This window comes from Catharus ustulatus, chromosome 29, assembly GCF_009819885.2.
Source record: "Catharus ustulatus isolate bCatUst1 chromosome 29, bCatUst1.pri.v2, whole genome shotgun sequence".
In the NCBI taxonomy this organism is placed as follows: Eukaryota; Metazoa; Chordata; class Aves; order Passeriformes; family Turdidae; genus Catharus; species Catharus ustulatus.
In genome coordinates this window covers 5,223,396-5,248,927 of record NC_046249.1, presented here as the reverse complement: position 1 = coordinate 5,248,927, position 25,532 = coordinate 5,223,396, and the positions used below count along the sequence as shown (strand labels likewise).

At 57.7% G+C, this 25,532-nt stretch overlaps 3 protein-coding genes across 3 annotated transcripts; 1 reads left to right on the top strand and 2 right to left on the bottom strand.

The window, feature by feature from the left end:
* Window positions 1-6,365: 6,365 nt before the first annotated feature.
* ABHD17A (abhydrolase domain containing 17A, depalmitoylase) lies at window positions 6,366-11,018 on the bottom strand. The gene is made up of 4 exons (XM_033082467.2): window positions 10,537-11,018; window positions 8,918-9,112; window positions 8,138-8,317; window positions 6,366-7,305 (listed from the first exon to the last, which is right to left on the bottom strand). Exons 1-4 carry the CDS (start codon window positions 10,839-10,841, stop codon window positions 7,080-7,082), a joined length of 906 nt encoding a protein of 301 aa, XP_032938358.1. The 5' UTR covers window positions 10,842-11,018; the 3' UTR covers window positions 6,366-7,079.
* Window positions 11,019-13,039: 2,021 nt separating this feature from the next.
* LOC117008423 (protein FAM32A-like) lies at window positions 13,040-14,833 on the top strand. The gene is made up of 2 exons (XM_033082261.1): window positions 13,040-13,307; window positions 14,019-14,833. The coding sequence occupies exon 2, from the start codon at window positions 14,349-14,351 to the stop codon at window positions 14,667-14,669; it is 321 nt and encodes a 106-aa protein (XP_032938152.1). The 5' UTR covers window positions 13,040-13,307; window positions 14,019-14,348; the 3' UTR covers window positions 14,670-14,833.
* Window positions 14,834-15,972: 1,139 nt separating this feature from the next.
* On the bottom strand, window positions 15,973-25,532 carry LOC117008422 (AN1-type zinc finger protein 5-like). Its single transcript, XM_033082259.1, has 7 exons — window positions 25,491-25,532; window positions 24,907-25,188; window positions 23,664-23,837; window positions 22,560-22,653; window positions 21,658-21,776; window positions 20,130-20,240; window positions 15,973-18,405 (listed from the first exon to the last, which is right to left on the bottom strand). Exons 3-7 carry the CDS (start codon window positions 23,812-23,814, stop codon window positions 18,257-18,259), a joined length of 624 nt encoding a protein of 207 aa, XP_032938150.1. The 5' UTR covers window positions 23,815-23,837; window positions 24,907-25,188; window positions 25,491-25,532; the 3' UTR covers window positions 15,973-18,256.

The following is a 25,532-nucleotide window of genomic DNA, read 5'->3' as shown; positions in this document are numbered from 1 at the left end:
AGCAGGAAACCCCAGGAGAGAAGTTGCCTTCCCTTCAGCAGAAACCTGGCCCTGCACAAGGTGCTTTACAGGTACTGGGGAGGGCTGTGCTGAGATCCCCACCCACATCTCCCCAACCAGTTCCCCCCCTCCCACCAGGCCTGGGAGAGCAAGCTCATCTTTCCCCCACAAAAACAGAGTGGTTTTATTTTTATGGTATGGTTAAATCTATTTTATAGATCTTCAGCTGTAACAGAGATGCTTCAACACATAAACAAAAGCTCAGACACATGGGGTATTTCCTGCTTTATAATTCTCATCCTGTGCTTCCTCAAAACAAACCAGCAAAATAAAATAAAATAAAATACTTGTTTCTGCCCAGACCTGGAGGACCCTACATGGAAAACCTTCACAAAATCAATGCTAGTCCTGCTTTTGCCTCCCCACCTAAGCTCAATTCACTGGGATGCCCACTCAGCTCCCAGTGATCAGCACTGGGAAAGTCCCAAGGGTCCCTGTGCACACCAAGGCAGCTCCTGTGGAAGCAGCAACCCCCAAATTCCCCCATCCTGCTCAGCATTCCACAGGAATCCCTCCAACCCTGCTCAGGACACAAACCCCCCCAGCCTCCTTGACTGATCATGGGACCCCCAAAACTGACCTCAACACCTCCAAGCTCCTGACCCTCTGCAGGGAAGTGAGGGGTCCCCAGCCCCACTGCCCCCCATGTCCCCCAGCCAGAGCCCCTGATTTCAGGTAAGGAGAGGCTGTCACTGACCTTAGTCCCTGCAGGGACAAGTGGGACAGGGGCTTGGCCCAGGGGACCCAGGCAGGGGGATGTAACTGCACAGGGGCCAGAGTCACCCCCTGCCACAGCCCTTCCTGCTGCTGGGGACACCAGGAGCTGTCCCCAGTGACAGAGAGACCCCACACTGTGCTGGGGACACAGAGTGACACAGGGACCTGTCCCTGTGACAGAGAGACACCACACTGTGATGGGAGGCAGTGACACAGGGACCTGTCCCTGTGACAGGGAGACACCACACTGTGCTGGGGGACACAAAGTGACACAGGGACCTGTCCCCTGTGACAGGGAGACACCACACTGTGCTGGGGGACACAGAGTGACACAGGGACCTGTCCCCTGTGACAGGGAGACACCACACTGTGCTGGGGGACACAGAGTGACACAGGGACCTGTCCCCTGTGACAGGGAGACACCCCACTGTGCTGGGGGACACAGAGTGACACAGGGACCTGTCCCTGTGACAGAGAGACACCACACTGTGATGGGAGGCAGTGACACAGGGACCTGTCCCTGTGACAGGGAGACACCACACTGTGCTGGGGGACACAGAGTGACACAGGGACCTGTCCTGGTGCCAGGGTGACCTCATGCCTCACTGGGTGTCCCCCACACACCCAGAACCACAAGGGTGTGACCCAGGAACGTGGCTCCAGGGCTGCCACAGGGGATGCTCCTGGTTCACTTCCTGGAGCAGAGATCAGATCCAGCCCTGGGGCTTGGGGGTCTCCCTGGGATCTCAAACCCACCCTCCAGCCCTGCCCCCGCCAGCTGGGGCCATGAACCCCCAGCTGGGTTAATGGGGTTGAGTTTTGGGAGAATAGCCCCAAAAAATGCAAACCAGCTGGAGATGCTGGTATTACCAGAGCCTCCCCTCACAGACCCCCAGGCCCTGCTCCTTGTTGTGCATCACCCCATCTGAACACCCCATGATGAGTTTCTGCTCCCCATGGGGGAGATTTTCTCTACATCCACATGGGAATTTTTCCATTGTCCCTGCCCAGCCTCACAAATTGAGGCACCAGGTGGGGTTTGTGAAGCTGGAGAAGGGAACAGATTCGGGAGAACAGGGCCTTTCCTGGAATTGCCAGAACATCCTCACATGGGGTCACATCTTCATGGGGATGGGCTGACCAGGATGGTGACATCACTCCCAGTACCCCATCCTGGTACCACCCTACGTACAAAGCCCCCATGGTCCATGTCCCCCATGGAAGGTCCCCCTCATACAGGGGTTCTGTGACACCCCATAATCCCATCCACATCCTGGAGCTGCTGCCTCCCACCCTGCCCAGCCCCAGCCCCCAGGGTACCGCCCACCCAGAGGGACGTTCCAGCTCCCCACAAGTGTTTCCAGCTCTCCACGGTTCTCTTGGCACCCCAAAGGGATGCTCTGCCTTCCCAAGGGGATGCTCCAGGTCCCCACAGGTGCTCCTGGTACAGGAAAGGGACGCATCCCAGCCCCTCCTCCAGGATGTTCTGGTTCCTCTATGGAATTTTCGTCCCCCCAGGATGCTCCTGGTGTCCTAAGGGGATGCTCTGGCCCCTACAAGACAATGCTTTTGTCACGAAGGGGCTGCTCCCAGCCCCTCCTCCAGGATGTTCTGGTTCCTCTATGGAATTTTCGTGCCCCCAGGATGCTCCTGGTGTCCTAAGGGGATGCTCTGGCCCCTACAAGACAATGCTTTTGTCACGAAGGGGCTGCTCCCAGCCCCCCACAGGGACATTTCAGTCCCACAGGGTGTCCCAGCCCCCCGAATCGTGTCCTAGCCCCGGTGCGTGGTCCCACGTGTGTCCAGGCGCTGTCACCGCGGGGCTGTGGCAGCCCGTGGGCCTCCCTTGGCCGTCCCAGCCTCCAGGCATCGCTCAGGCATAGGATGACAAAGGGAAGCTCACAGGGGGCAGCGGGCCCGGCCCCGCACTCCTCCGAGAGCTCCTGCGGACAGAGGAGAGGTGTGAGGGGAGAGCAGGGAGCCCGGGGACCTGGAGGATCCGAAGGAGATGAGGGATTTTGGGGAGTCGGGAAATCCCGGGGATCTGGGGTAATCCCAGGAAGATGAGGAACCCTATGGCAGCTGGGGCATCCTGGGGAATCCCGTGGACACAGGGGAGCTGAGGGGATCAGAGGGAGCTGGAGATTCTCAGCCTGCCCTACATCTCCAGGAGCTGAAAACCAGCCCATGAGTGTCCCTGGTGCAAGCCACACCCCTGGCCATGCTGCAGTCCCTGGGGCTGGTTTGGGACGTGGCGAGTGTGAGGTGCCAGCGGGGCCGGTGGAACCTGAGGGTGAGGAGAGGAGCCAGAGGGGGTGTGGGGCTGCTCAGGGGTGTGTGCACATCTGTATGTGAGAGTGTGTGTGTGAGAGTACACATCTGTATGAGTGTGTGTGAGTGCACATCTGTTTGAGTGTGTGTGAGTGCACATCTGTAGGTGTGTGTGTCTGTGGACACCTGTGTATGTATGTGTCTGTGGACACCTGTGTGTGTGTGTGTGTGTGTGTGGACATCTGTGTGTGTGTGCAGATCTGTGTATGTGTCTGTGGACTCCTGTGTGTGTGCAGGTCTGTGTGTGTGTCTGTGGACTCCTGTGTGTGTGCAGGTCTGTGTGTGTGTCTGTGGACTCCTGTGTGTGTGTGCAGGTCTCTTCAGGGCTGTGCACAGTCATGCACATGTGTGTGTGAACATGTGTGCAGGGGTCCCTGTGTGCAGGGTGCATGTGCTCACCCATCCGTGTGCACACGTGTGTGCATGTACACGTGTGTGCTGTGTGCATAGGCAGAGCAGGGTGGGGCCATCCCATAGTTTCCCACCCAGGCCCAGGGTCCCAACCCAGCTCAGGGACCCTCAGGGACTGCCACCTGCCACCCCTGTCCCCAGCCAGCAGTGCAGGCCAGGTGCCTCCCCTGTTTCTGGGTGCCCCCCAAGGTTGTGAGTGTCCCCTCAGGGTTCTGGGAGTCCCCTCAGGGCTGTGGGTGTCCCCAGGGTGGTGGGTGCCCCTGCCCCCCATGCCCCTGCCCCCCTCACCGTGTCTCACCAGGGAGGTGCCGCCGGTGTCGCGGTGCGGCCGCGGGCGCGTCGGGCTCTCACAGCTCTGCACTGCTGGGGGAGTGGGGACACAGGCTCTGCTCCCCCACATCTGCCCCATTCCTGTCCCCACTGTCCCTGCTGTCTCCAAGGCCTCTGCCTCGCTCACCGGACAGGGCAGAGCCAATGTATACTCCCCTCTCCTGTCCTCTTCCCTCAGCCAGCACCGTGCTGTGCCCCTCACCCTGGCATCCATTTCCCAACGCCGTCCCAGCCCGACCACCGCTGGGATGCTTCCCCTCTGCCCTTTTATACCGTCTTTGTTCATATGACAAGCACGTGGAAAACCAGAGCAGAGCTCGGAAAAAAGCTCCTTAAGATGCTTTAATTCAGTTTCCTGGATCCCATGACTGAGCTCGGCCTCTGAACGAGGTCTCATGACTGTGGCACGCAGGCCCCAGCCATCAAAAGCCTCATTTATGCCCCAAATGAGACTTAAACCCCTCTTGGCCCATCACCCGACATCCCCCATGCCCAGCCTGGGCCTGTGTGCCCCCCTGGGTGAGGGCTTCAAACGGGCTGGAGGGACACCTGTCCTGACCCTGCTCTGCTCGAGCTGCAGGAGGGACTTTGAGGACACTCAAGGCCTTGGCTCTGCCTGTCCCCTCCAGGGAAAGGACACTGCAGGGTCCTCCTTCAGGTACCAAAACCACCCAGTCCTGTCCCCCACCCAGTGCCCTTCCTTCACCCCAAACCACAGCACCAGTGGAGGCAGGGGACAGAAGTGCCATCCCAAAAGGGGACAGAAGTCACTGTCCCAGGGGCTCATGGCCCAGTTTGGCCCCAGGTGGGGGGTTCTGTGTGCAGGACCCCCAGCCCATGGTCTCTGCTGCCCCTGTAGCTCCTGTAGGGGTAAGTGCTCCTCTCTTCTTCCTCACTCCAGCTGCTGAGTGAGGACAGAGCCTCCATCCTGGCACAGGAGCAGTGACAGATCCAGACCCAAAGCCCTGATCCCAGTCAGGGCCCCCCACCATGGAAGTGGCCCCCAGCAGTGTCCATCTCCATGGACTCCCATTTTCCTAACCTGGCTTTGGGGATCAGGCTGAACTTCACTGACCTTTTGCCTTTGTTTCAAGCTGAGATACAGGAAATGTAACCTTGAGCCACCTCAACATCCCCCCAAAGCCAGCTCTGAGCCATCCTGCTGGAAAGACAGAGCTGCCTCAAAGCTCAACAGGAAACAGGCAGCAGTAAGAGGATAAAAATACCCTGGGTGCACACAGAACGTCTCTGTGCCAGGATTAGGGAGCCCTGGGACAGTGGGGCCAGAGGGAGCCAGGCTGGGCAGCTTTGGCTTCTCACACACGTGTGAGCCCAAGGCTCCCAAACCACCTGGCCACCGTTGGCAGAGGGATGGGGAAGGAAGGACTGGGGAGATATTCTGGGAGAAGCCAGACATCCCAGCTCCTGGACCCCAATATCCCCCTGGAAATGAATGAGCCTCCCTCCAGAGCCATCCACATCCTCTTCCAGCTCCTGCACAGCACCAGCACTAAGGTTCATCCCTCCTCCTCTGGAACACCCTGCTCTGGTCCTGGGGGAAATGAGGGATGTGTGGGGAGCAGGGGGTCCTGTGCCCCCCACCTCAGCCTCCCCAAGCTCCCAGCCCCAAACAATAGGTGCATTGGAGTGTTTGGAGCATGGCAGTGCAGCGAGCCCCCCCACCTGGCCCCTGAGCCCCTAAGGAGATTAAATCCCTCCTCACATGAGCCTGGCGGGCCCCAGGGCCTCGTGTCAGGGAGGGGACACCGGGAGGACAGGGACTGGGAGGGGAAGGGCAGAGCACTGTTTTGCTGTTTGGGTTGGGGCCAGGGATGTCCCAGGGGCAAGAAAACACACAAACTCTTCCCAAGGGTGCAAGAGCAGGCACTGTCCCAAAAATCACCAACCTGAGCCTCTGCCTTTCCCTGGGGCAAATTCCCCACGTGCTGGTGTGAGGACTCTGTGGGCCACCCCTGCACCTGCTCCCATGGCCAGTGCACCCCCAGAATCACTGATGTCACCACACAGCTCTGGTCAGAACTGGGCATGGAGCAAGGAAAAAATTACGTTTGTTCTCCCCAGGACCATCCCATGTACCCCAGGACCACCCTGTGTCCCTTGCTGTGCTGGCCCTGCTATAGAGCAAGCCATGGGGATGTCCCCCTTCTCCTGTGACACACCTGCCCCCCCACCCCCCCTCCAACTCCTGGAAGGCTGAGGCCATCCTCCCATGATCCCATGGGATCCCCTAACGACAAGGGACAGGGAAATGGGTTCCTATTGTCCCCAGGTCCCACTGGACACACAGACCTTTGCAGCCCAGTCCCAGGGGCCAAAAGCATCTTCCCCACTGCTTGCTGGCACCTTGGGGCCAACCCAGTCCCCAGAGGGTGAAAAGCACAGGGGAAGCATCCAGGGAAGGTGCTGAACAGAGGGAAGATTGAGGGGCCAGACAGCCTGGAGCTGGGTCATGGGCAGGAGTCCCCAGGAGTACCCAGGGAAAGGGCACACACGGGTGAAACGTTAAACCTCTGCTCTTTATTTGCTGCCTGGTTTCCTCGCCCCACTCCCCGGGCAAGTGGTCCAGAGGAGGTTATCCAGGGGTGACCCCAACACCAGCAGTGCTCTGAGGGAAGGCTGAGCAGCGCCAGACTGGAGGAGGTGTGGGGCAGGGGGGCACCTCCTCCATGCATCCCCATAGTCCCCGTGGGGACACGGCTCTGCCCCAGCCGCAGGGTGAACACCGGGCACCACCAGCGCTGGTCCCGGGAAAGCTCCATGGAGAGCAGGAACTGCCACCTCCTCTGTCCCACCCACAGGGACACCAGGAGGGCTCGGGGCCCCAGCCCCTCTCCAACTCGCCTTATTGCTATGGTCGGAGCAGCAGAGCGGCCGGGAGGGACTCGGGGCTTTGCCGGTTTGGGAGAGGAGACGAGGACATGTCTGAAGCCAAGGATCCACCATCGAGGGTGGGCTCATGTCTCTAGGGAGGGGGAAGGAGGGAGCTGCCGTCTCTGGCCATGGTGCCAGCAGCGCCGGGGCTGGCACCAGCAGGGAGGAGAGCTGTGCCCATGTCCAAGAGCAAACATTGTCCATTCCAGGGCCTCCCACCCTCTCCTGAGCCTGGAGTTGAGGCTGAACAAACTTGTTACAGCTTCAGCAGCAGGGACTAGGGAGAGCTACTGGGAGAACTGGAGAAACAAGCAGAACCCCCCTGCCTGTCCCCCTGGCTAGTTGCGTTGGCTGGCCAGCTCCTGGGAGATGAATTTCCGAAGGCGCTCGAGGTACTGGCTGTAGAGTTCAATGTCATTGTGCCCGGCCCCGTCCACCCACAGCGGCTCCACAGCCTTGGGGCAGCGCTCGAACAGCGCCAGGCCGTGGGAGAAGTCGATGACTTCGTCCTCCGTACCGTGGATGATGAGGACAGGAGAGGTGATTTTGGAGATCTTCTCGATGCTGCCAAGAGAGTGGATGGGGAAGAGAGGAGAGAGGGGGGTAAGCACAGGAATCAAACATTTCCACTCCTCCTGCCCCCAAAACATCCCCTGGGAGAGGGTCCAGGAAATGCTCTTTGATCATGGTGGAGCACAGGGACAGGGAAGGACAGAGAGTTTCTGCTAAGGAAAAGATCTGCCCCAGTGTGACAGACAAGGAGCAGACAGCAGTGACAGCATCCCCATGGGACCTCAGCAGGGCTGATGGGAACTGCTGCAGGACAGCCCTTCCCTGTCGGGATCAGCACCGCTGGGCTCTGAGGAAGGGAAGCACGGCTGGTCCCAGCCCAGTCCCAAAGGCCACACGAGGCCAGCAGGATGCAGTGTGGGCTGGTGGCTCCCAGCCACAGCTTCCGGCTTGGGGACTGTCCCCGGGGCCCCACTGGCCTGGCTGCAAGGGAGAGGCAAAGGAAGAACTTGTCCTTTCAGCACCACTCCTGCCTTCTGAAGAGCAGGAAAATCCCCAAGGAATTACTCTTGGGGAACAGAGGGGTCCCAGGGACACCTGACAATGGGCCAGCCCCAAAGCTGACAGGCAAAGTCACCAGGACAGGATGGCCAGGAGGTGCCGCAGGGGACTGGGGTACACACATGGCACAGCCCTCAGGAGGGGCACAGTGACCCCAGGGAGGGCTACAACTCCCAGAGGGCACCAAATACAGGGTGAGAAGACACTGAAGAGGAAATTAAATCACAAAAAAAGGTACACATGGCACACGTGCCCTGGCTGTGACCAGAGCTGGTGTGGGCACTGCCCCTCCAAACCCCCCAAGCCCTCTGCCCAGGGCACTCACTTGGGGAAGGCATCGAACCAATAGGTCTTCTTGGTGTCGGGGAAGGCGACGCGCATGCCGGAGGTGAGCGGGGAGTGCAGCACGATGGCCGCGCACTCGTAGCGGGAGGCCAGGTCAACTGTGGGCACTGTGCCGATGCTCTGTCCATACAAAATGATGTTCTCTGGGCTGATCCCATACCTGGCAGGGGACAGGGCGGGTCAGTGGCCAGGCACATCGCCAGGAGATACAGCTCAGGGGTTACTCTGCTCTGGTCACTGCACTCACAAGGGTTCCAGCAGGGTGTGCAGTCTGTCCCCCTGACCTTCCCCTAGCCCCTCATGGCTGGGCCCAGGGCAGTTCCCTGCACTCCCAAAAGACCAGGGAGGAACCAGGGTGAGTTCTGGGGGGTGTCAAGCCTTTTCCTCAGCAGATCAGGATTACAGGGTGTTCACAGACCCTGTTATGCAGCCATGTGGGGCAGCCCCAGCTCTGGGTCACACTGTGAGCCAGGTCTGAGGAAAAGGAGGCAGAGCCTGGCATGGAGCTGCACCCCAAACCTGGCAGGGGAACCAGATCTGAGTCTGGCAGTGAGACAGGAAGCACAGCTTGTGCCAAGGTCATGCACTGCAGCATCCCTGCCCCTTGGATCCCCCAGCTGTTCCCTTTACAGTTTTCCAACCACCTCTTCCTGTCTCAAGAGGCCCAGGGTTCCCCTTCTGAGAGATTTCCTGTTTTCCAGACTGCTGGAGCACAGGGTTTTGCTGAGGGCAGCAGGGCCCTGCTCCCCGCCCCGCTCACCGTGTGCGCAGCGCCTGCCATGCAGCGTCGATGTCAGAGTAGAGGTTCCGCTCCGAGGGCTTGCCCGTGCTCACGCCGTAGCCCGAGTAGTCATAGGAGAAGATGTTGCAATTGATGCGGGTGCCCAGGCCGATGTAGAAGCTGCTCATTTGCCCCAGGTCCACGGCGTTGCCATGGGAGAAGAGCACCGTGTACCTGGGACATGGGTACAGAACATTAAACCAGGCACAGATATCCCCGGACATCTGCCTTGGGGGCCAACACCAAACTGTGGGACACAGAGGGCCAACACCTCTCTGGCCACCAAGGAAGGTCCTCATGACACCCTCAGGGACAGCCAGACCCTTCTGCTGCTGAAACCAGGGGCTCACTCTCAGTGGGAACAGGCAGCTTGAAGGCAGGATGATGATTCTGTTCAAGTTTTTGAGTCTATTTTTGGTAAAAAGCTCAGGATTTGGGGCCGTTTGCCCAATGGGGATTTCAAGTAAGAATTCTGACAGCGAGTTTTTTCTCTCCTGAGCCTGGCAAGACACCAGATGCTGAGAAAGAAGTGAATTGTGGGAGTGACAAGGCACAAGAAATTTCCACCATAAGGGGAAAAACAATGTTAATCATAAAAATTAACACTAATAGCAGATTGATGGGAGCTTGGCTCCCTCCTGCCAGAGGGAGGGAACAGGACCCACTCCCTGCTGAGCCCCTGCAGTTGGTCCAAGGGGGTCTGTGGCCAGGCTGAGCCTCCAGTCCTGGCCTGGATATGCAAGAAGCCTCAGCTGGAAGTCAGTGACAGGATGAGCTGCAGGAGGTCAGACAGCCAGCAGCACCTGACATCCCACAGTTTGGGAGGTCTAGTTCCCCCCAGCCCAGGTTCTCCCTTCCAGCTCTGAAGCCTGGGATGCTGGTCCTTGAGGACCTGTTGTACCTGGGAGGACACAGGAAAGGGGTCAGCTGGGGTGACCTGGCCTCTTTCTGCACCTGAACCCCCCAAACTGTGCCACTGCTCAGGGAGCAGCTGCCAAGTCCTCTCCTGTTTCCTCCTGCCCAGGCACCGGCAGCAGGAGTGGGGCTCCATCTCACACTCCAGGGTGCCTCTCTCCAGCCTCCCAGTTCACAGACCCATGGGAGCAACCAAACGCCCTGGCTTTCAGTTCCATCATTCTTTTCCTTGAGAAATCAAATGTCCCTATGAATTTGACTAAACCAGGCTCTCCTGGCTGCCACGGGCAGCTGTCCATCCCCACAGTCACTGCAGAGCTGGGGACAGGGAGAGGCTGCTGGTGCAGTCACCCTGGTACTCCCTGAAAACCAAGCTCTGTGCAAACAACTGGAGCGTTGCATCACTGCCATGACTCTGGGGGATTGTGAGACAGCCTGGGGAATCCCCACATCCCTGCAGCCTCTGGCTTTGCCTCTGCTCCTGCTTTAACCCCACTCCCAGTGTGGCCACAAACCAGACCGGTCCTGGGAGCCCAGCTGGCCCGTCCCACCGGATGCCTCCAAAGCCCTGCGGCAGGGCCAGCTCCTCCAGCGACGCTCAGCCGAGGGAGAAGAGGGGACAGGAGCCCCCAGCGTGGCCCCAGCCCAGGCTGGCCCAGCTGGCACACCCACGGGTGACTCACCTGGCGCCGGGCACGCAGCGGACGTACATGCAGCCGACGCGGTTCCCCCGGCTGCTCTTGGTGACGAACACCTCGATGTTGTCCAGCTCCCGCTGGGAGTACTGGAAATCCGCCCGGTCCTTCAAGTGCAGCTTCCAGCGGCCCGCGGTGCCTCGCAGAGAGCCTGTGCTGCCCACGGGGTCGGGCTCGGGCACCATGGCGTAGGTGGGCTCCGGGGGCAGGAAGGCGAGCTTGGCCGCGATGCGGCTGGGGCAGGGCGGGCAGCAGAAGAGGCAGCAGAGTTGGCTGATCGACAGCCCGTTCATGACGGCGGGGAGGCGGGAGGCGGCCGCGCCCGGAGCGAGGGAGGATCCGAATCGGACAGAGGCCGGGAACGACGCTGGCCCGCAGACGCCCCGTCCTCAGCTGGCCCTGGGCACGGCTGGCGCCGGCCGTGCAGCGCGGGCCGGGGTGTGCGGCGGGGCTGCCGTGTCCATCTGTCCGTCCGGCGGCTGCGGGGGCCTGCGGGCAGGGTGGGGGCTCTGAGGGCTCTGTCCCCTCTGTGACAAACGTGCTCCCTCTGCAGTGTCCCCCCCTCGAGCACCTCTGCAGCTCGCAGCCCCCGCCGAGCCCACGCAGCCGCGCCCCCACCCCCATCAAACCTCCTGCCACATTCCCCAGCCCCCGCGGGCAGCCCACACGGAAGGGGCGAGGACAAGCGCAGGATCTCACACACACCACCCCCACAGCAGCCACACCGCCGATGGGACAAAGGACACGGCTCCCCTGGGGCCAGCTAGGTGCCGGCACAGGCGTGCAGGAGTGCCGAGCTCCCGAGGAAAAAGAGGAAAAGGGAGAGAAAAAGAGAAAAAGGGAAAGAGAAGGAAAAAAAAAAAAAAAAAGCAACTATTTTCTGCAAGTTTGGGCACAGGCTTGAGCTGAGGAATGTCAAACCAGCCCACACCCCGAGGAATTCGCTCCATCTGCTTCCGAAGGGCTGGGAAAGGGGAGGAAAGGGTGGAAGAGGGATATGGCCCTAAAGCTGGGATATGGCACTGAAATATGACAAAATACTGGGAGTGAAGGCATGCCCCGCACCCCGGTGGGAGCCAGGCTCCCTCGGGCCGGTGACCATTCACAGCAGGGTCAGGGCTGGTGTCACACCGGGCACGTGGCAGCCCTGTTCCTCCCAGGCTTGGCACACCGCGTGCCACTGGGACCAGCCAGTGGATCCCCCGAGCGCCACCGGGACCAGCACTCCGGGGCAGATCGGGGAGTCCAGTAGCCGCACACCTGCATGGCGAACACGCGGGGAGGTGACACTACAGGCCACTAACATCATGTCTCACACTCGTGTCCTATGTCTTGCACTCGCTGGGACAAAGCCCGCCGTGGGCAGGCAGCCCCGCCTGGCCCCTGCCCTTACCCCACGATACTGTGGGGCCCGACACACCGCACACACAACCGACCCCAGGCACACTGACCCCACATCCATCCACAGCCAGAGGGGGAATCCATGCTGTACCCAGCCGCTGACCATTGTGGGGCCCCCCACCACGGACTGCTGGGGCTGTGGGACCCCCACCCCGCGCACACTGGCTGGGTGGGGCTGTGGGACCCCTGTGGGCCTCCCTCCCACCACTGCCTCCTCCCCTCAACTTACCCGTGTGGCACCCCCACCACTGACCAGAGAGTTCTCCCATTCTCTGTCCATTGTGGCCCTCCCACCTTGCTGACAAGCATAGAGACCCATCCCCGACCACACCGACCCGTGTGGGCCCCACCGACTGCTGTGGGCCTCAATCCCCTCACTGATCGCTGAGGGATCCCCCCAAAACACACACGGAACAGTGGGGACCCCTCCCCATCACTGTGTGCGTGTGTCCCCCCCAGTCCCACTGAACCCTGTAAACCCCCCGACCCCCCGATCTCTCCTCGAGATCCCCCTCCCCCATCCCCAACGACTATCGAGGGACGCCCATAGCACACACCGACCCGTGTGGCTCTCCCTCTGTCCCCACCGCCTGCTGTGGGACCGTGAGCCTCTGCCGACCGGTGGATGGGGGCCTCACACACACTGAACGGTCTCCCCCTCCACTGATCGGCGTGGACTTTTCACTGGGAGGGTTTCACACCCCTAGTGACCTGCGCGGGTCCCCCCACAAACATACACTGACCCGTGTCCCCACCACACTGACCAGCGGGGCCTCCCCCGAGTGCCGGGGCCTCCCCTCCCTCTGGCCGCGCGGTGGGACCCCCCACCAACACACACTGACCGCCCCCCCGCCCGCTGCACCCCGATCCCTGCAGGCTCCCCCCGCCGCGGCGGTGTCCCCACACGCTCTCCCGGCCCGTGTGCCCGTCCCTGCCCGGTACCTGCACATTCTCCCGGCCCCCCGGCCCCGCTCGGCGCTGCCCGAGGCCCCGCGGCCGTTGCGGCCTCCCAGGCGGGGGCGGCGCTGGCCCCGCCCCGGCCGGAAGTGACGCAATCGCCCCGCGCCCGTTGCCATGGGAACAGCGCGGCCGCCTCATGGCGGGGACGCGGCGCGGCCGCTCCTTCCTCAGATCCCAAATGGGGCTGGAAGGGACCGGGGCACCTGGAGCAGCTGGGCTTGGGATGTCTCCAGACAGGGAGACTCCACCGCATCCTGGGCAGCTGTGCAGTGCTCTGCCACCCGCACTATAAAAATGTTCTTCCTCACGTTGAGCTGGGACTTCTTGTGGTTCGGTTTAGGGCCATTGCAGCACTGAAAGGAATCTGGCACTCACGGTGGAGATATTTATGTGCATTGGTGAGACCCTATCTTGTTGGAAAATATACCAAGTTTAAAATTTTTATTTTCTAACTTTAGTCACGTTTGTTCGCCTTTGCCCCGGGGGAAGGGAAATGAAGTTTCTCCCCAAAGCATTGTTCCACTAGGTGAGGCCTGATGAGTTCTGTTATAAATGAGAAACAAAAGTCTCATTTTGTAGCAAAATTTAGATGGCTTTATTTTATATAGAGAGAGCAAAGCAGCGCTGGGGACACGTGAGAGGTCACTGCCCACTCCACGCTCCACCGAATCTCAGTTTGCAGCTTCTTCTTATAGTGTGGTTCCTCGTGGTAATCAATAATTTTTGTTTTCTTCCTGTCATAATTTTGCCAGGCAAGCAGTGGTGGCCGAAATAAATATCCACGTGAAAGTCTCTGGGAGTCAGTCCCATAGATACCATTTGGTCTTGGTACATAAAACTGGCAGAAACCGGGAAGTTCTGATCTTCGTGGATAGGCAGCCATTGATAAAACAAAGGCAGGAAGTCTGATTTTGCAAAATCAATCATACTATTGGAAAGTCTGATTTTACAAATTATTTCGAAACATAATATTCATAACAGGGGATTTAAAGCAGAATTATTTAATCACATTTTTCCTCTATCAAATGTCACTTCAGATCTTAGTATTCTGGTTTATACAAACCTCAGTACTTTTATGATTAACACGAATCTTTTATCCATTATCACAGTTCAGCACTTCAGCAGACTGAGAGCAGCACAAGAGATACACGAGAGATAAGGAGAGATAAGGGCCATCAAGGGCCATTGGCGAACCATCAGCAAACATCAGCGAACATCTACTGCAGACCTGCCCCCCGGCACGGCTGGAGACACCTGGAAAAGGCTGATAAGGAAATGCTGCCGTGAAGACCTAATTTACATAAGAAACGAGGAAATCCGTATCCAACAGGAAAGCAAATACTAAGAACTGCGCAACTGGGGACCAATGAACATTAAACGGATGGATTTCTATGGGACTGTATAAAGTTTGAAAAAAATCTAGTCGTTTGAGAAAAATCATGGAGCGCGGTCCCCTGCGGCTGAAGGGCAGCGGGAACGCCCTGGGGGCCGGCAAGGGGAAGAAGAAGGCTGCGAAAGACAAGGCCCGGATCCTGGAGCTGATCGTGAGCAGCAAGAAGCAGGAAGAGGAGGAGAAATGCGGGCTGGACAAGCGCACCCCGGCGCAGGTGGCCTTGGAGAAGATGCAGGAGAAGCGACAAGTGGAGCGGGTCCTGAAGAAAGCGTTGAAAACCTACAAACAGCGAGTGGAGGAGTTCAACAGGCACTTGGATGCTCTGCCTGAGTACCATGACATCCCCAAAGTCAGCTGGACTAAATGACCGGCCTGCTTGTCACGGCTCTGGAGCTGTGTTTTGTTTGTGTCAAGCAGGGCTGCCGTGTACATCTGTCTATGCTCCAGATTGTCGAATATAACTTCTGAGCTTTTATGACTTTATACTGTCTTATTTTACAGTCTTTTTGTAATAAAAACAAACATCCAACATTCTCAGTCTTCTCCGGATTAACCAAGCCCAGCTCCCGTGGTCTCCTCATCAGAGAGATGCTCCAGACCCCAAATCATCTTTGGGGCCTCTGCTGGACCCTCTCCAGTAGCTCCTCGTCCTTCTTGTCCCAGAACTGGACACAGCTGTGCCTCACTATGGCCAAGTGAGGGGCAGGATCCCTCCCTGCCCTGCTGGCCACACTCTTCCCAGATGTGCCCCCCAGGGTCCCATTGTCCCCCCGGCCCCAGGACACTCTGCTGGCTCAGGGACACTTTGTCATCCAGCAGGACCCCCAGGTCCTTCTCTGCAGAGCTGCTCTCCAGGGTCACTCCCAGCCTGTGCACTTGGGTTTGCTCCTCCCTGGGTGCAGGACCCTGCCCTTGCCCAACCTCCTCAGATTTAACACCCCCCCTCCCCCCCCAGCTCTCACCCAGCCCCTCAAGGTCCCTCTGAATGGCAGTGCAGCCTTCAGGAGAACCCGTCACTGCCCCAGCCTGAATCATCATGAAACCTGATCAGGATCCATTCTATCCCTCCAGGTCGTTGCTACACAAACTGAACAAGGCTGGACGATCTCTGGGGACAGTGCTGACCACAGGTGGACTCTGCTGTGCTTATCAGGCCCCTCTGAACTCTGCATTGAGCCAGGCCCTCCCCCCAGTCCATTTATCCCACATTTCCTGTGCAGACCTACGAAGATGCCACAGGAGATAGTGTCCGAAGCCTTGCTGAAGTCCGTCCTGGTGCCAAACACTGCCAGAATGCCCCCACATGGATATGGGGGCAGGCTTTGGGGGCCTGTCCCAAACTCCTTTTCCTGCTCCACCCCCATGGAGGTGACAGCAGACAAGAGGGAACCTGGGAGAACCTCAGAGCCCCTCAAACCCCAGCCAGAAGGCAAAATCCCAGACTTGTCAGGGTTGAAGTGACCTCTGGAGATCATCCAGTCCAAACCCCTGGTGGATTTGAGATCCAGGAGTGCAGATCTCGGCTGCTTTGATCCCCAGCCAGCACCAGGTACTGTGAATGATCATCCACAGGGAAACTGAGGCACAGAGCCCCACAGCCACCCCACAAGAGCCCAGAGCCAAGTGATGCCCCCCCAGATATCCCTGCCTGAAACAGAGCATCCACAGCATCCAAGCAAACTAGACTGTGTTGTATTTACACTCATGGAGAGGGAGGAAGGAACAAGGAAAAGGGCAGTGCTGGAGAAGCAGGTGGCTGTGGGCTTTCCCAACGGATCCATGGGAGCTGCTGCACTTCCTTGGAGCTGGTGGCTGCAATTCCTGCTTCCCCTGAGAGTGAGGAATCATCCTCAGCCAAAAGCTCAGTGGCAAACCCAGCCTGGCCACTCACCAGCTCCATGCCGATAGCCCAGGTGTGCCCAGGGGTAACACATGCAGCCGCTTGTGTGCTCCAGACACAATGTGTTTTCCAGAAGGAAAAACCTGAGGAAAAGGCTGGCAGGAGGCAGCCTCACTCCTCTCTGCAGTGGAGTGGGGGTTTGCATCAGTCTGGGATGTTCAGATGCTGCCGGTACCACCACAGGATGGCAGCTGGCACAGAGCACACACTGCTTTGGCTGGAGCAGACTGCAAAAACCAAACACTCAGAAGGATCTCCCCACCAGCAACTGGACAGAACTGCCACAAGCAGGGCAGGAAAACAGCCCTTGGAAGGAAGGAGCTGCTGTGATTTCCCCAGCTGGGCCCTGCAGCTCTGCTCTCCAACAGCAAGCGAAACACTTCCAAAGCGTGGGATGGCCAGCAGTGGGACAGAGGCTGCTGTTTGTCCCCAGGGACGCATCCGGGTTTCTCTGCTTGTGAGAGCCAGAGCCCCGTGGTCACAGCCACGCTTTGGGTGTTCCCAGGAATCCCCCGGGCATGGCAGTGGCTGTGGCTGTGCCCCAGGAGCCTCTGCCTGCCTTGTGCTGCATCCCTGAGCCCCAGGTCCTCCCAACAGAGCCCTCCAGATGCTCTTTCTGGAGTGGTACTGTGATGGCATTTGGCTTTTCCTACACCTCCCTTCCTGTGTATGAGTGTGTGCACCCCCAGAGCCTTCCAAATGCCTTTTGGGGTGCCTGAGGCCTCTGAGCATGTTCACTGTACCCCAAAGTTCTCCTTCTACCTTCCCTTGTGGTGAGCCCTCCCTGGGCCTTCCAGCACCTCAGGGAATTCTGAGTCTCTCAGTGAGCCCAGAGCCCTCCAAGCACCTCTCCCTGCTCCCTGGGTCTCTCCATGGGTGTTTCTGAGGCCCTACCTAGACTTCTGGGCATCCTGGGACCCTCCTTGTGACCTTCCTTGTGCACCAGTTCCCTCTGTCTGGCTTGCAGAGCATCTCCTGGGGACCTGGCCCTGCCTCTCATTCCACAGGGAGGGAGGAGGCAGAGGAGGGCAGCTGTGTGGGCTCCCCAAACTCTCTCCAGTACCAGCATGTCTGACACGGGAGGAGGGGACCCCACTGTCACCTGGATGAAGGAACAGGTCCAGAAGCAGAGGTGTGGGGACCTGAGCTTTGTGCACAACCCTGATGAGAGTGACTCGTGTAAGGCAGAAGGCAGGGAGAGAAGGAAGGGAGAGGAGAAAGGGGAGAGGAAAGATGGGAAAGAAGAGAGCAGGCACAGGCAGCGTTGAGGGACACACACCTTGCTGGGAAAGCAGCCGGGTTATCCAGGGGTGCTGAAGCAGGAGGCTGGAGCAGGGGTGTCCCTGGCTCCCTCCCTGTGGGGAGAGGCACAGGGCAGTGAGCAGAACTTCCTCGAAGGTCCTGCCCCGCCCACGTCACTTCAAGCCACAAAATAACTTTCCTGTGCCAGCATCACTGCTCAACCCCCTTGGTGCTTCTCCAACAGCATCAACAGAGGGTGGGGAGAGGGGTCTGGGGTGTTGGGAACTACTGAATCAACTTTTCTGCATTGAGAGCAAACACCTCCCGGGGAGCAGACGGCAGCTGGGCTGCCAGGATCCCCCAGCTCCCGGGATTACAGGCAGAGGGAACAGAGTCCAGCAGCTGCTCAGGGATTGTGGCCACAGGTCCTGGGTGGTTTGCAGGACTCATTGCTGCCGGGAAGGGAAAGGCTGCCTGGCAGAGCCCAGCCGCTCACGCCGTGCAAACCGCCCAGCAAGAGGCAAGGCCGAAGGTCTTAGCGCTGGAGCAGCAGGGCAGGACAGTCCCTTTCCTTTGGGAAGCTGGTTGAGAACACATCAGCTGAGCTGTGGCTGTCAGACAGGCAGGAGAGAAGAGGAGGAAACAGCGACTGCCAGAGGTGCGAGGAGTCCCCACGTCCAGGTGCCGGGTTCGTGTGCGCTGCTGGAGTCACCTTCGCACCGCCGCAGGGGCTGGGAGGAGGAGGAGGAAGGCTGGGAGGAAGGGAAGGAGCACCAGGCAGCCTGGCTGCAGTTCGATCTGCTCAGACCCCTTCACAACTTCTGGATCTTCTCGGCGATAACGATGGGGTTTTCCTTGCGGATCTTCTCAGCAGCTTCTGCCTTGTAGTCGTAGGGGCAGGCGTGCATGTCAGAGTACCGGTGAATGGCACAGAACAGGTTCCCGCAGCGGCAGTCAAAGCCTGTGGGGAGGAAGAGCAGGGACAAAGCCACATCAGGCCCCCTCCAGCCAGGCAGGAAGGCAGCAAGGTCTGGCTCCTTCCTGCCATGCCAGGAAATGCCACCAAGGCAGAGAGAGGGGCAAGGGAGCGGGGCTTGCTGTCCCCCACAGGCCAGAGGGACTCTTCATTTAGGGAAGACTGTGGGTGGCTCTTTGCTTTCCTCTGGCTCAGGAGCTCTGCATGCTTTGGGCAGCCCCAGCTGTCACATGGTGGGAAACGCTTGCAGAGCAGCTGCTGTCCGTGTTCTCTGGGGACAAGGGACGTGCCAGGCACTGCAGAGTGCCAGACTGCTAATCCAGACCAGGCTCCCCAGGCAGCCCAAGCTGGAGCTGAGCCCTCCGAGCCAGTCCAGCTGCCCAGGGTCACACAGCAGCAGCTGGACTGACCAGCAGCAAGCAGCAGAGCTGTCACCACGTTAGGATTATGTCTGAGCTACAAAATTCCCTGCTTGCTCCCTGCCTTGCTTTCCCAGTGTGCTGTGTTAATGGTAGCACTTTGAGCATTGCCCCTGAGTGAAGTGACTACACTGGGAATGTACTGCAGGAAAGCAGGGAATCTCACTGCCAGGGAATCATACTCTGTCCCTTCACTTTTTTCCAACTACAGGCTGTAAAGCCCACAAGCACTTTGTTCCAAGGTACCAGTTTACTCCTTGTTGAGAAAACTCATTTTATCCTAAATGCCCTGAATTCACAGGAGTTCTCTATAAGTAGAATCTGTAAGTAGAGAACAGAGAACTTCTCATGGTTTAAAGCTCTTAAGGAAACACTCATCCAGGAAAACAATCCTCTCTGCAACCTGAAGGCTGGGCACAGAGTACTCGGCCCCACCCCAGCTTTATAAACCCACCCCTATTCTAGGACAGTGCCTGCAGATTTCCAGGCAAGCTCAGGTTCAAACTTCCCAGTCTAGACTTTGCCAAAGTTTCTCATATGAAAACAGCCAGTCTCTGGATGCACCAAGCAGGCTACAGAAGCAAGTGCTCTGCCAGAACAGCATAACCTGCACAGCTCCAGAGCTAACTTTTTTCCAGGGAAGCACTAAATGCCAGAGATAATTTAGGGGAATGATGTTTTTATTAACAAACCGCAGCCAACTTAATTGCTTCACTTTCCAGGAGCCATTCTCCCATTGATAGCAGTGCCCTGACACCATCCCAGCACTTCTCTCACCAGCTTTACAGGCTGCATACTGAGAGCCATCCTGCTCTCAGGAAGCTAACAGTGGAAATCAGGCAGCATTAACAAATGGGATGAGTCCTGCAGAGGGATTTTCCATTTGGGTCTAGCTCAGTTCATGTCACTGTTATGAAAGCTTTACCACAGACCTGACCGAGAGCAGATTCTGATCCACAGCGAGCTCTGCCTTCCTCTACAGCAGCTTCTGCCAAGAAGCAGAAACAACCAAGAGGTGCTGCCGCATCCAATCCTGCTCCCAAGGGCTGCCAGGATCCTGGCAGTGAGTGGGATGTTCCCCAGGCTGCTGCCTCAGCCAGTGCTGTTGCAGGTCGGAGCTCTCCTCCCTCCTCTCCTGCAGCACCATGGCTCCAGGATGGATTTGGGGGGAACCTCCAGCCTCTGGCCCTCCAAACCCAGCAACACCACAGCACTGTGCTCACAGGGCTCTCACTCTGGACTGCTTAGGGCTTAGGGCACAGGGAAGTTTTCCCAGAGCCAGGCACTCACCAGTCAGCCCAATCTTCTTCCGGCAGGTGAAGCAGCGATTCTTCTTCGGTTTCGGTTTTTCCGAAGCCGTCTTACCCTCAGCCGTGTTCTGGGATATCTCAAGCAGGGTACCTGACACAGAGGCAAGAGTTTTGCTGCCCTTCTGGATAAACCAAATGTTCATTTTATTATAGGAGCTACTTAGGCTCTAGTGACTCTCTGTGTGCACACTGCCCTGGCTGACATACCCCAAACTGTGAGAACTGCTTTATTCCTTGGAGATCTCCACCTCACAGTTTTCTCTCTGTTTCAAATGCCTTAAATCCAAGGCTGGAGTAGCCACTGGACAGTGACTGGATAGTCACTACAGCTCAGCTGCTGTACAGCAACACAGCTGTCAGCTGAGCCCACAGTTAATCTTTGCAGGGAGAAAAAAAGTTAACCCCTTGTAAGTACTACTAATTATTTTTGCTGACTCTTATGTAAGTGTTCCCCATATGTAGGTCTTAGAATGCTTTACACAGATATCCATCACTGCCTCTAATCTACCAAAGGGAAAACTGAGCTCTCAAAGCCAGATTGTTAAAGGTCACTGATGCTTAGCAGGATTTCCTCCAGTTAGAGGAAAGCAGGTTAGAGAAGTCAACAGGAGGGAGGAGCTCCAACTGCTCATTGGAGCACCTGCGGTGCAGGCTGCTCTGAGGAGACAAAGCAGAGACAGCTTTGTAGAGCTGACCCTAAACAGCCTCCTAAAAACTACACAGGCAGATGAAAGGGACAGGCTCTCCCAAGCCTCCTTTTAACAGCCTCTCACCTGCCTGTTGTAAATTGTCTCCTGGACTTGTAGACAAAGGATTACCAAACCCAAAATGCCCAGCCCTGTGTGGTGACTAGAGCCTGGCGTTTCAGCAACCAATAGCTCCTGGATTTTTTTAGCTTTCAATGCAAGCAAGCTGTCAGCTGAGCAAAAGAGGGTGTCTGCGTGCAGATCACCTGCTTATGGCATCAGCTGGAGGATGTGCCACACTGGGCAATGACTCTGCTGCTCCTCCATCACATCAGGGCACCCACTGTGTAACACCCCCCGAGGGACAGGTGCCCCCACCACACAGGGTGACAACAGCAGGCCTCCATTACCCCGAGGCACTGTGACAAATGAGCCTCCTCTCTCCAAGCCTCCCATGGATCCATCTCCCTTCCTCCCCCTCGGGAGCTGGCAGGGGAGTGCCGCCAGCAGAGTCGCGTCAGGCTGTGGGACGCTCTGGGCTCGCTGCCATTCGCTGCGAGAGGCGTCATGGAAGATTATCCTCCTGCCAGCCACTCGAGGGTTGGCAGCACCTCAGCCCTCAGCCCACAGAGCAATCTCTATTGGCCTGCCCTCAAGCACAGTATTTGCTCTCCTCCCTGTCACCAAAACAAAAGCTCTCAGGTGTGCCTTTACTGCCGGGAGGGGACACACCCCAGGGTCAGCAGCTGTCCCTGTTGCTCCAATGGACTCCCAAGCTCAGTGTCACTCAGATCTGTGCAAAGAACAAAATAACCACCCTACCTGATGAGGAAGAAGCTGATGAGGCTTCATCTGTCTTGCTGAATTCCTCTGTCTCGTTGCTAGTTTCCTCTCTGGATATGCTCATGGCTGTCATCTGATGGGTCACAGGAGTCTGAGCACTGGGAGCATGTGCAGCAGACAAACAAAAAGAGAAAACACAACTGTTTTCATTTGATGGACGGTTATGTGGGAGAGACCTTCAGCCCATAAAGTTTATTTCCTTATATTCAAAAGTAGGTCAGGAGCACAGCAGGTCAATTCCCCTTGAGATCTGGGATCAAAGTTCTTTATAGACATAAATGGAATGAATCTGTGATGATCTCAGTTTCCTTTTCCACCCAATTATATCTCAAAGCAAAGCAAGAGCCCATACAAACAAGTCCAGGGGCAGGGAATCAGTTATGAGTCAGGGCTGTAATGTGATGGTAAAGCTCAGTGCAGCTCTATCCTCCTTCCCATCAAACAGGCCCAAGGTCTCTAATCCCGCTGTCACAGCTTCCAGACTGGGTCAGCAGCAGTTGCTTTCACTTAGAATCACGGGACATTCTGAGTTGATGATCCTCGTGATCCTTCCAAGTCCAACTCTTGGCCCTGCACAGGAAAACCCCCAATATCTGACTGCTTGGGACTGAACAGAGCCAGGAACAGACAAGGTGCACTGGTCCTAGGAGAACCAAGATACCACTTAATTTACTACCAACCCTCTGGTACCTCACTGTACACATCAGACATCAGCAGCTGCAGGGACATCTCAATTTTCCAAATAAACCAGAGTCACAGTGCAGAGTTTGACCCAGCCTGTTTACAGATTGGCCATGTAAAGGATGACAGCCTGTCCTTTGTGTCCCAGAGCTGGATTTTAGCATGGTTTAGATCCCCTCCCCTCCAGACTCTGCCCCTACCTGGCCTTCGCATCCTCAGGTGTGGAGTCTCCCTCCACACGCTGTCCTGGGATCGCCTCGGGAGCCATGGGGCTGCTGCTGGGACCACTGGGTGCTACGAGACAACAGCAGGTTTGGTTAAGTCTCAGCAAGTATCAGCAAGATCCTCAAGTGTTTGACAGCCAAGGAGAAAGGAGAATGAGCACTGTCCAGCAGGCTTTACACTCCTGTTCCCTACTGGAGCTGGGAGGGTACACCCCTGTTGGGATCACTCCCATATCCCTATTCCTAAACTCTCCTCTCCATATTTGTGTGTGGGACACCAGGGCTGTCTGGATCTTGAACCCAATGGCACTTTGTAACTTCTCCAAGGTGTGAGAACCACATCCTCATCTGCTGAAAGGAAATGGCTTCAACAGACACATGTGGGTTTGTGTCAGCTGAGGATCTAAGCTGGGGTCTTATGCAAACCCTTTGTCAGGAAAAGTAATGTTCCTGAATGTATTTTGTGTGGGTGACTCAAGGGAAGCCATGATTACCCTCAGGAATAAACTGTGGAAGAATTCTCAGAGACATTTCTCACTCTGTACATGGGGCATCTGCACAAACCTCCAGCAAAAGAAATCCCTGCTCACGTTGCAGAGAGCATCCTTCCCCTCTTCCCATCCCAAGTGCAGGAAACAAACCTTGTAAGTGATGGCTTTTAGACAGCACACTGTTAAGAATATTATAAAATAAGCCAAATAAAATGTCATTGTGAGGCTTTGTCATGGTTCCCAGCAGTCAGCACCTAATCTGTGAGCAGGAAACAGCTGAAAGCTGGTATCACCATTAGCACATGTGAAATTTTACAGCTTACTGGAAGGTGCTGACTGGGATGGGGCTTCACAAACTGGTGAGATTGGGAAGAAAACAAGTGCCCCTCCTGTCTGGGAACAGAAGTGCTTGAGAACTTGGGTCCTTGATTCAGAGCCCTGGGCATCCATGGAAAGGGAAAGATGATTTTTCTAGGTGGGGGTAAATCTGCTGGTGGCCAGGTACCAGCCCAGGCACTATCACAGTTGCTGAACACAGTTTGTACCCAGACACCCATTTAAGACCAATCTCCATGAAAAAATCCTCTACCTGGAGGGCTTATCCGGTCACTGCTCTGCTGCCTCTGCAGGAACTCCTTATAGCACACGGAGCACATCCCGTTGGTCCGGGGGCTGCCATAGAACCCGCAGCCCGTGGTACACAGCAGAGGCACCTGCGTCTGGTTCGTCTCCTGAGCCATCCTCGCCCCTCTGAGGCACCGAGCTACAACCAGGAATCAAAAATAAACCCAGGACAGCTGTGAGGGCCGGAGCACTTGGGCATTGTGTGCTGCAGCTGATCAGGAAGGAGCACAAAGGATCCCAAGAGAGCCCGGTTCCTGCACGTGCACAACAACACGACCCCAGGCCCCCGAGCACTTGGGGCTCCTAAAATCCATATCCTGGGGCCCTAAGCCACCCAGAGCTCCGCAGCCAGGAGCTGCCAGAGCCAGACTGGAAGGCAACAGGAACTGACTCCCGGCTCTCCCTCCTGCACCACGAGGCTCCCTAAACTCTGTGACACATGGGCACATCAGACCCGAACAATCCACTCTCCAGCAGTACAGCATGTGCCCCCACAGCACTACTGATGCCCCCTGTGAACACCCTCACCTCAAACATCCAGTGCAGGCCCAGTCAGTCACATTCTGGTTTTCATTTTGAGCCCGGTTTAGTTTTTTAATGCTCAGGAAGATGACGCAAGCAATGCAAAAAGAAGCCACTGACGCTCTGTTCTGACATACGTGGGTAATGGGAACGTTAGCATGGTTAGGCTGGAAATAAGGATAAGGTTTTCTTTCCAGCAGTAAGATGCGATTCCAGAACACCTTCCCAGGGAAAACAGCTGACACGATGAAACCTAATTTTAAATTTAATCTTAATAATTTCTCTCTAGATCACATGCAGTTACCCCCAGCCCTAGGAACTGGCCACTTCCAGCCACAGACGGTGTAGCATTTACAGGGCCAAACCCACCGCAGTGCTCCAAATGAGAACCATGAGGCACAAACAAAAACCACACAGGATTTCAATGTGTGTGGACAACGTGGCTGCAGCCAGTCCAGCTCTGACACAGAACAAGGGGAGAGAATGTGTGCAGGACCGTGGTGGGTGCGAGTGGCTCCAGCTCGGGCACAAAGCCACGGCGTTGGTACCAGGAGCTCCCAGCACTGCTCCCTTTGTGGGATGCACGAAGTACCCACCACCCCCCAGCCAGCTCTGCCGCTTCCCTTCCTGCTCCTACAAAACTTCCTTCACCGAGGGAATAAACAAGACGAATACGAAATCATTACCCTGCCAGGAGCCCTCCCGTGGGATGGAACCGGATCACCTCTGATTCGTCCTTCCTCGTCCTCAGCTGGGGGATGCGGGTCTCAGCTCCGCACCCTGGGGTCCCTCGCAGGGCTCAGACCAGCGCTCCCATCGCCACACCGGGATCCTCCCGGCCCGAACCGGCCTCTCCTCGGGCACTCGCAGCCAGGGCAGCCCCGGAAGCGCTGGATCCCTCGGGGGTCCCGGCTGGCACCCGCTGCCACACGGACGAACCTTGGGGAGCTGCTGTCGATCGAGCGTCCCTGCAGAGAGAAGGGGCCGCGGGCTCAGCCCCCCGAGCGCCGCACGGTTCGGCCAGCCGGACGGGCCGAGCCGCGGCCCCCTCCGTGCCCGAGCGGCCCAGGGCGGCCAGGACCCCCCCGCCTGGCCGGGGAGAGACCCCCGCCCGCCCCCTCCCGCGGCTGGGCCCGGCCCGCCGCCCCCGCCCCCCGCGGCCGGGCCCCACGCCCCGCTCCCGGCCCGCGGCGCTAATCGAGGCCGAGGCTCCGCGGCCTGCGCGGAGCGGGAGCCCCGGACCGGGCCCCGCTCGCCGGGCCCCACTCACCGGCGGCGGAGGAGGGCGGGCGGCCCCGGGCCGGGCCGGGCC

Coding starts and splice junctions, on each gene's coding strand:
- ABHD17A (XM_033082467.2), bottom strand. CDS start 10,841: ATGAACGGGCTGTCGATCAGCCAACTCTGCTGCCTCTTCTGCTGCCCG. Junction 9,113..10,536: donor CGCTGCGTGCCCGGCGCCAG/GTGAGTCACCCG, acceptor CCCATGTCCCAG/GTACACGGTGCTCTTCTCCC. Junction 7,306..8,137: donor TGGTTCGATGCCTTCCCCAA/GTGAGTGCCCTG, acceptor CTCTCTTGGCAG/CATCGAGAAGATCTCCAAAA.
- LOC117008423 (XM_033082261.1), top strand. CDS start 14,349: ATGGAGCGCGGTCCCCTGCGGCTGAAGGGCAGCGGGAACGCCCTGGGG.
- LOC117008422 (XM_033082259.1), bottom strand. CDS start 23,814: ATGGCTCAGGAGACGAACCAGACGCAGGTGCCTCTGCTGTGTACCACG. Junction 21,777..22,559: donor CCTGAGGATGCGAAGGCCAG/GTAGGGGCAGAG, acceptor ACATGCTCCCAG/TGCTCAGACTCCTGTGACCC. Junction 18,406..20,129: donor GAAGAAGATTGGGCTGACTG/GTGAGTGCCTGG, acceptor TCCTCCCCACAG/GCTTTGACTGCCGCTGCGGG.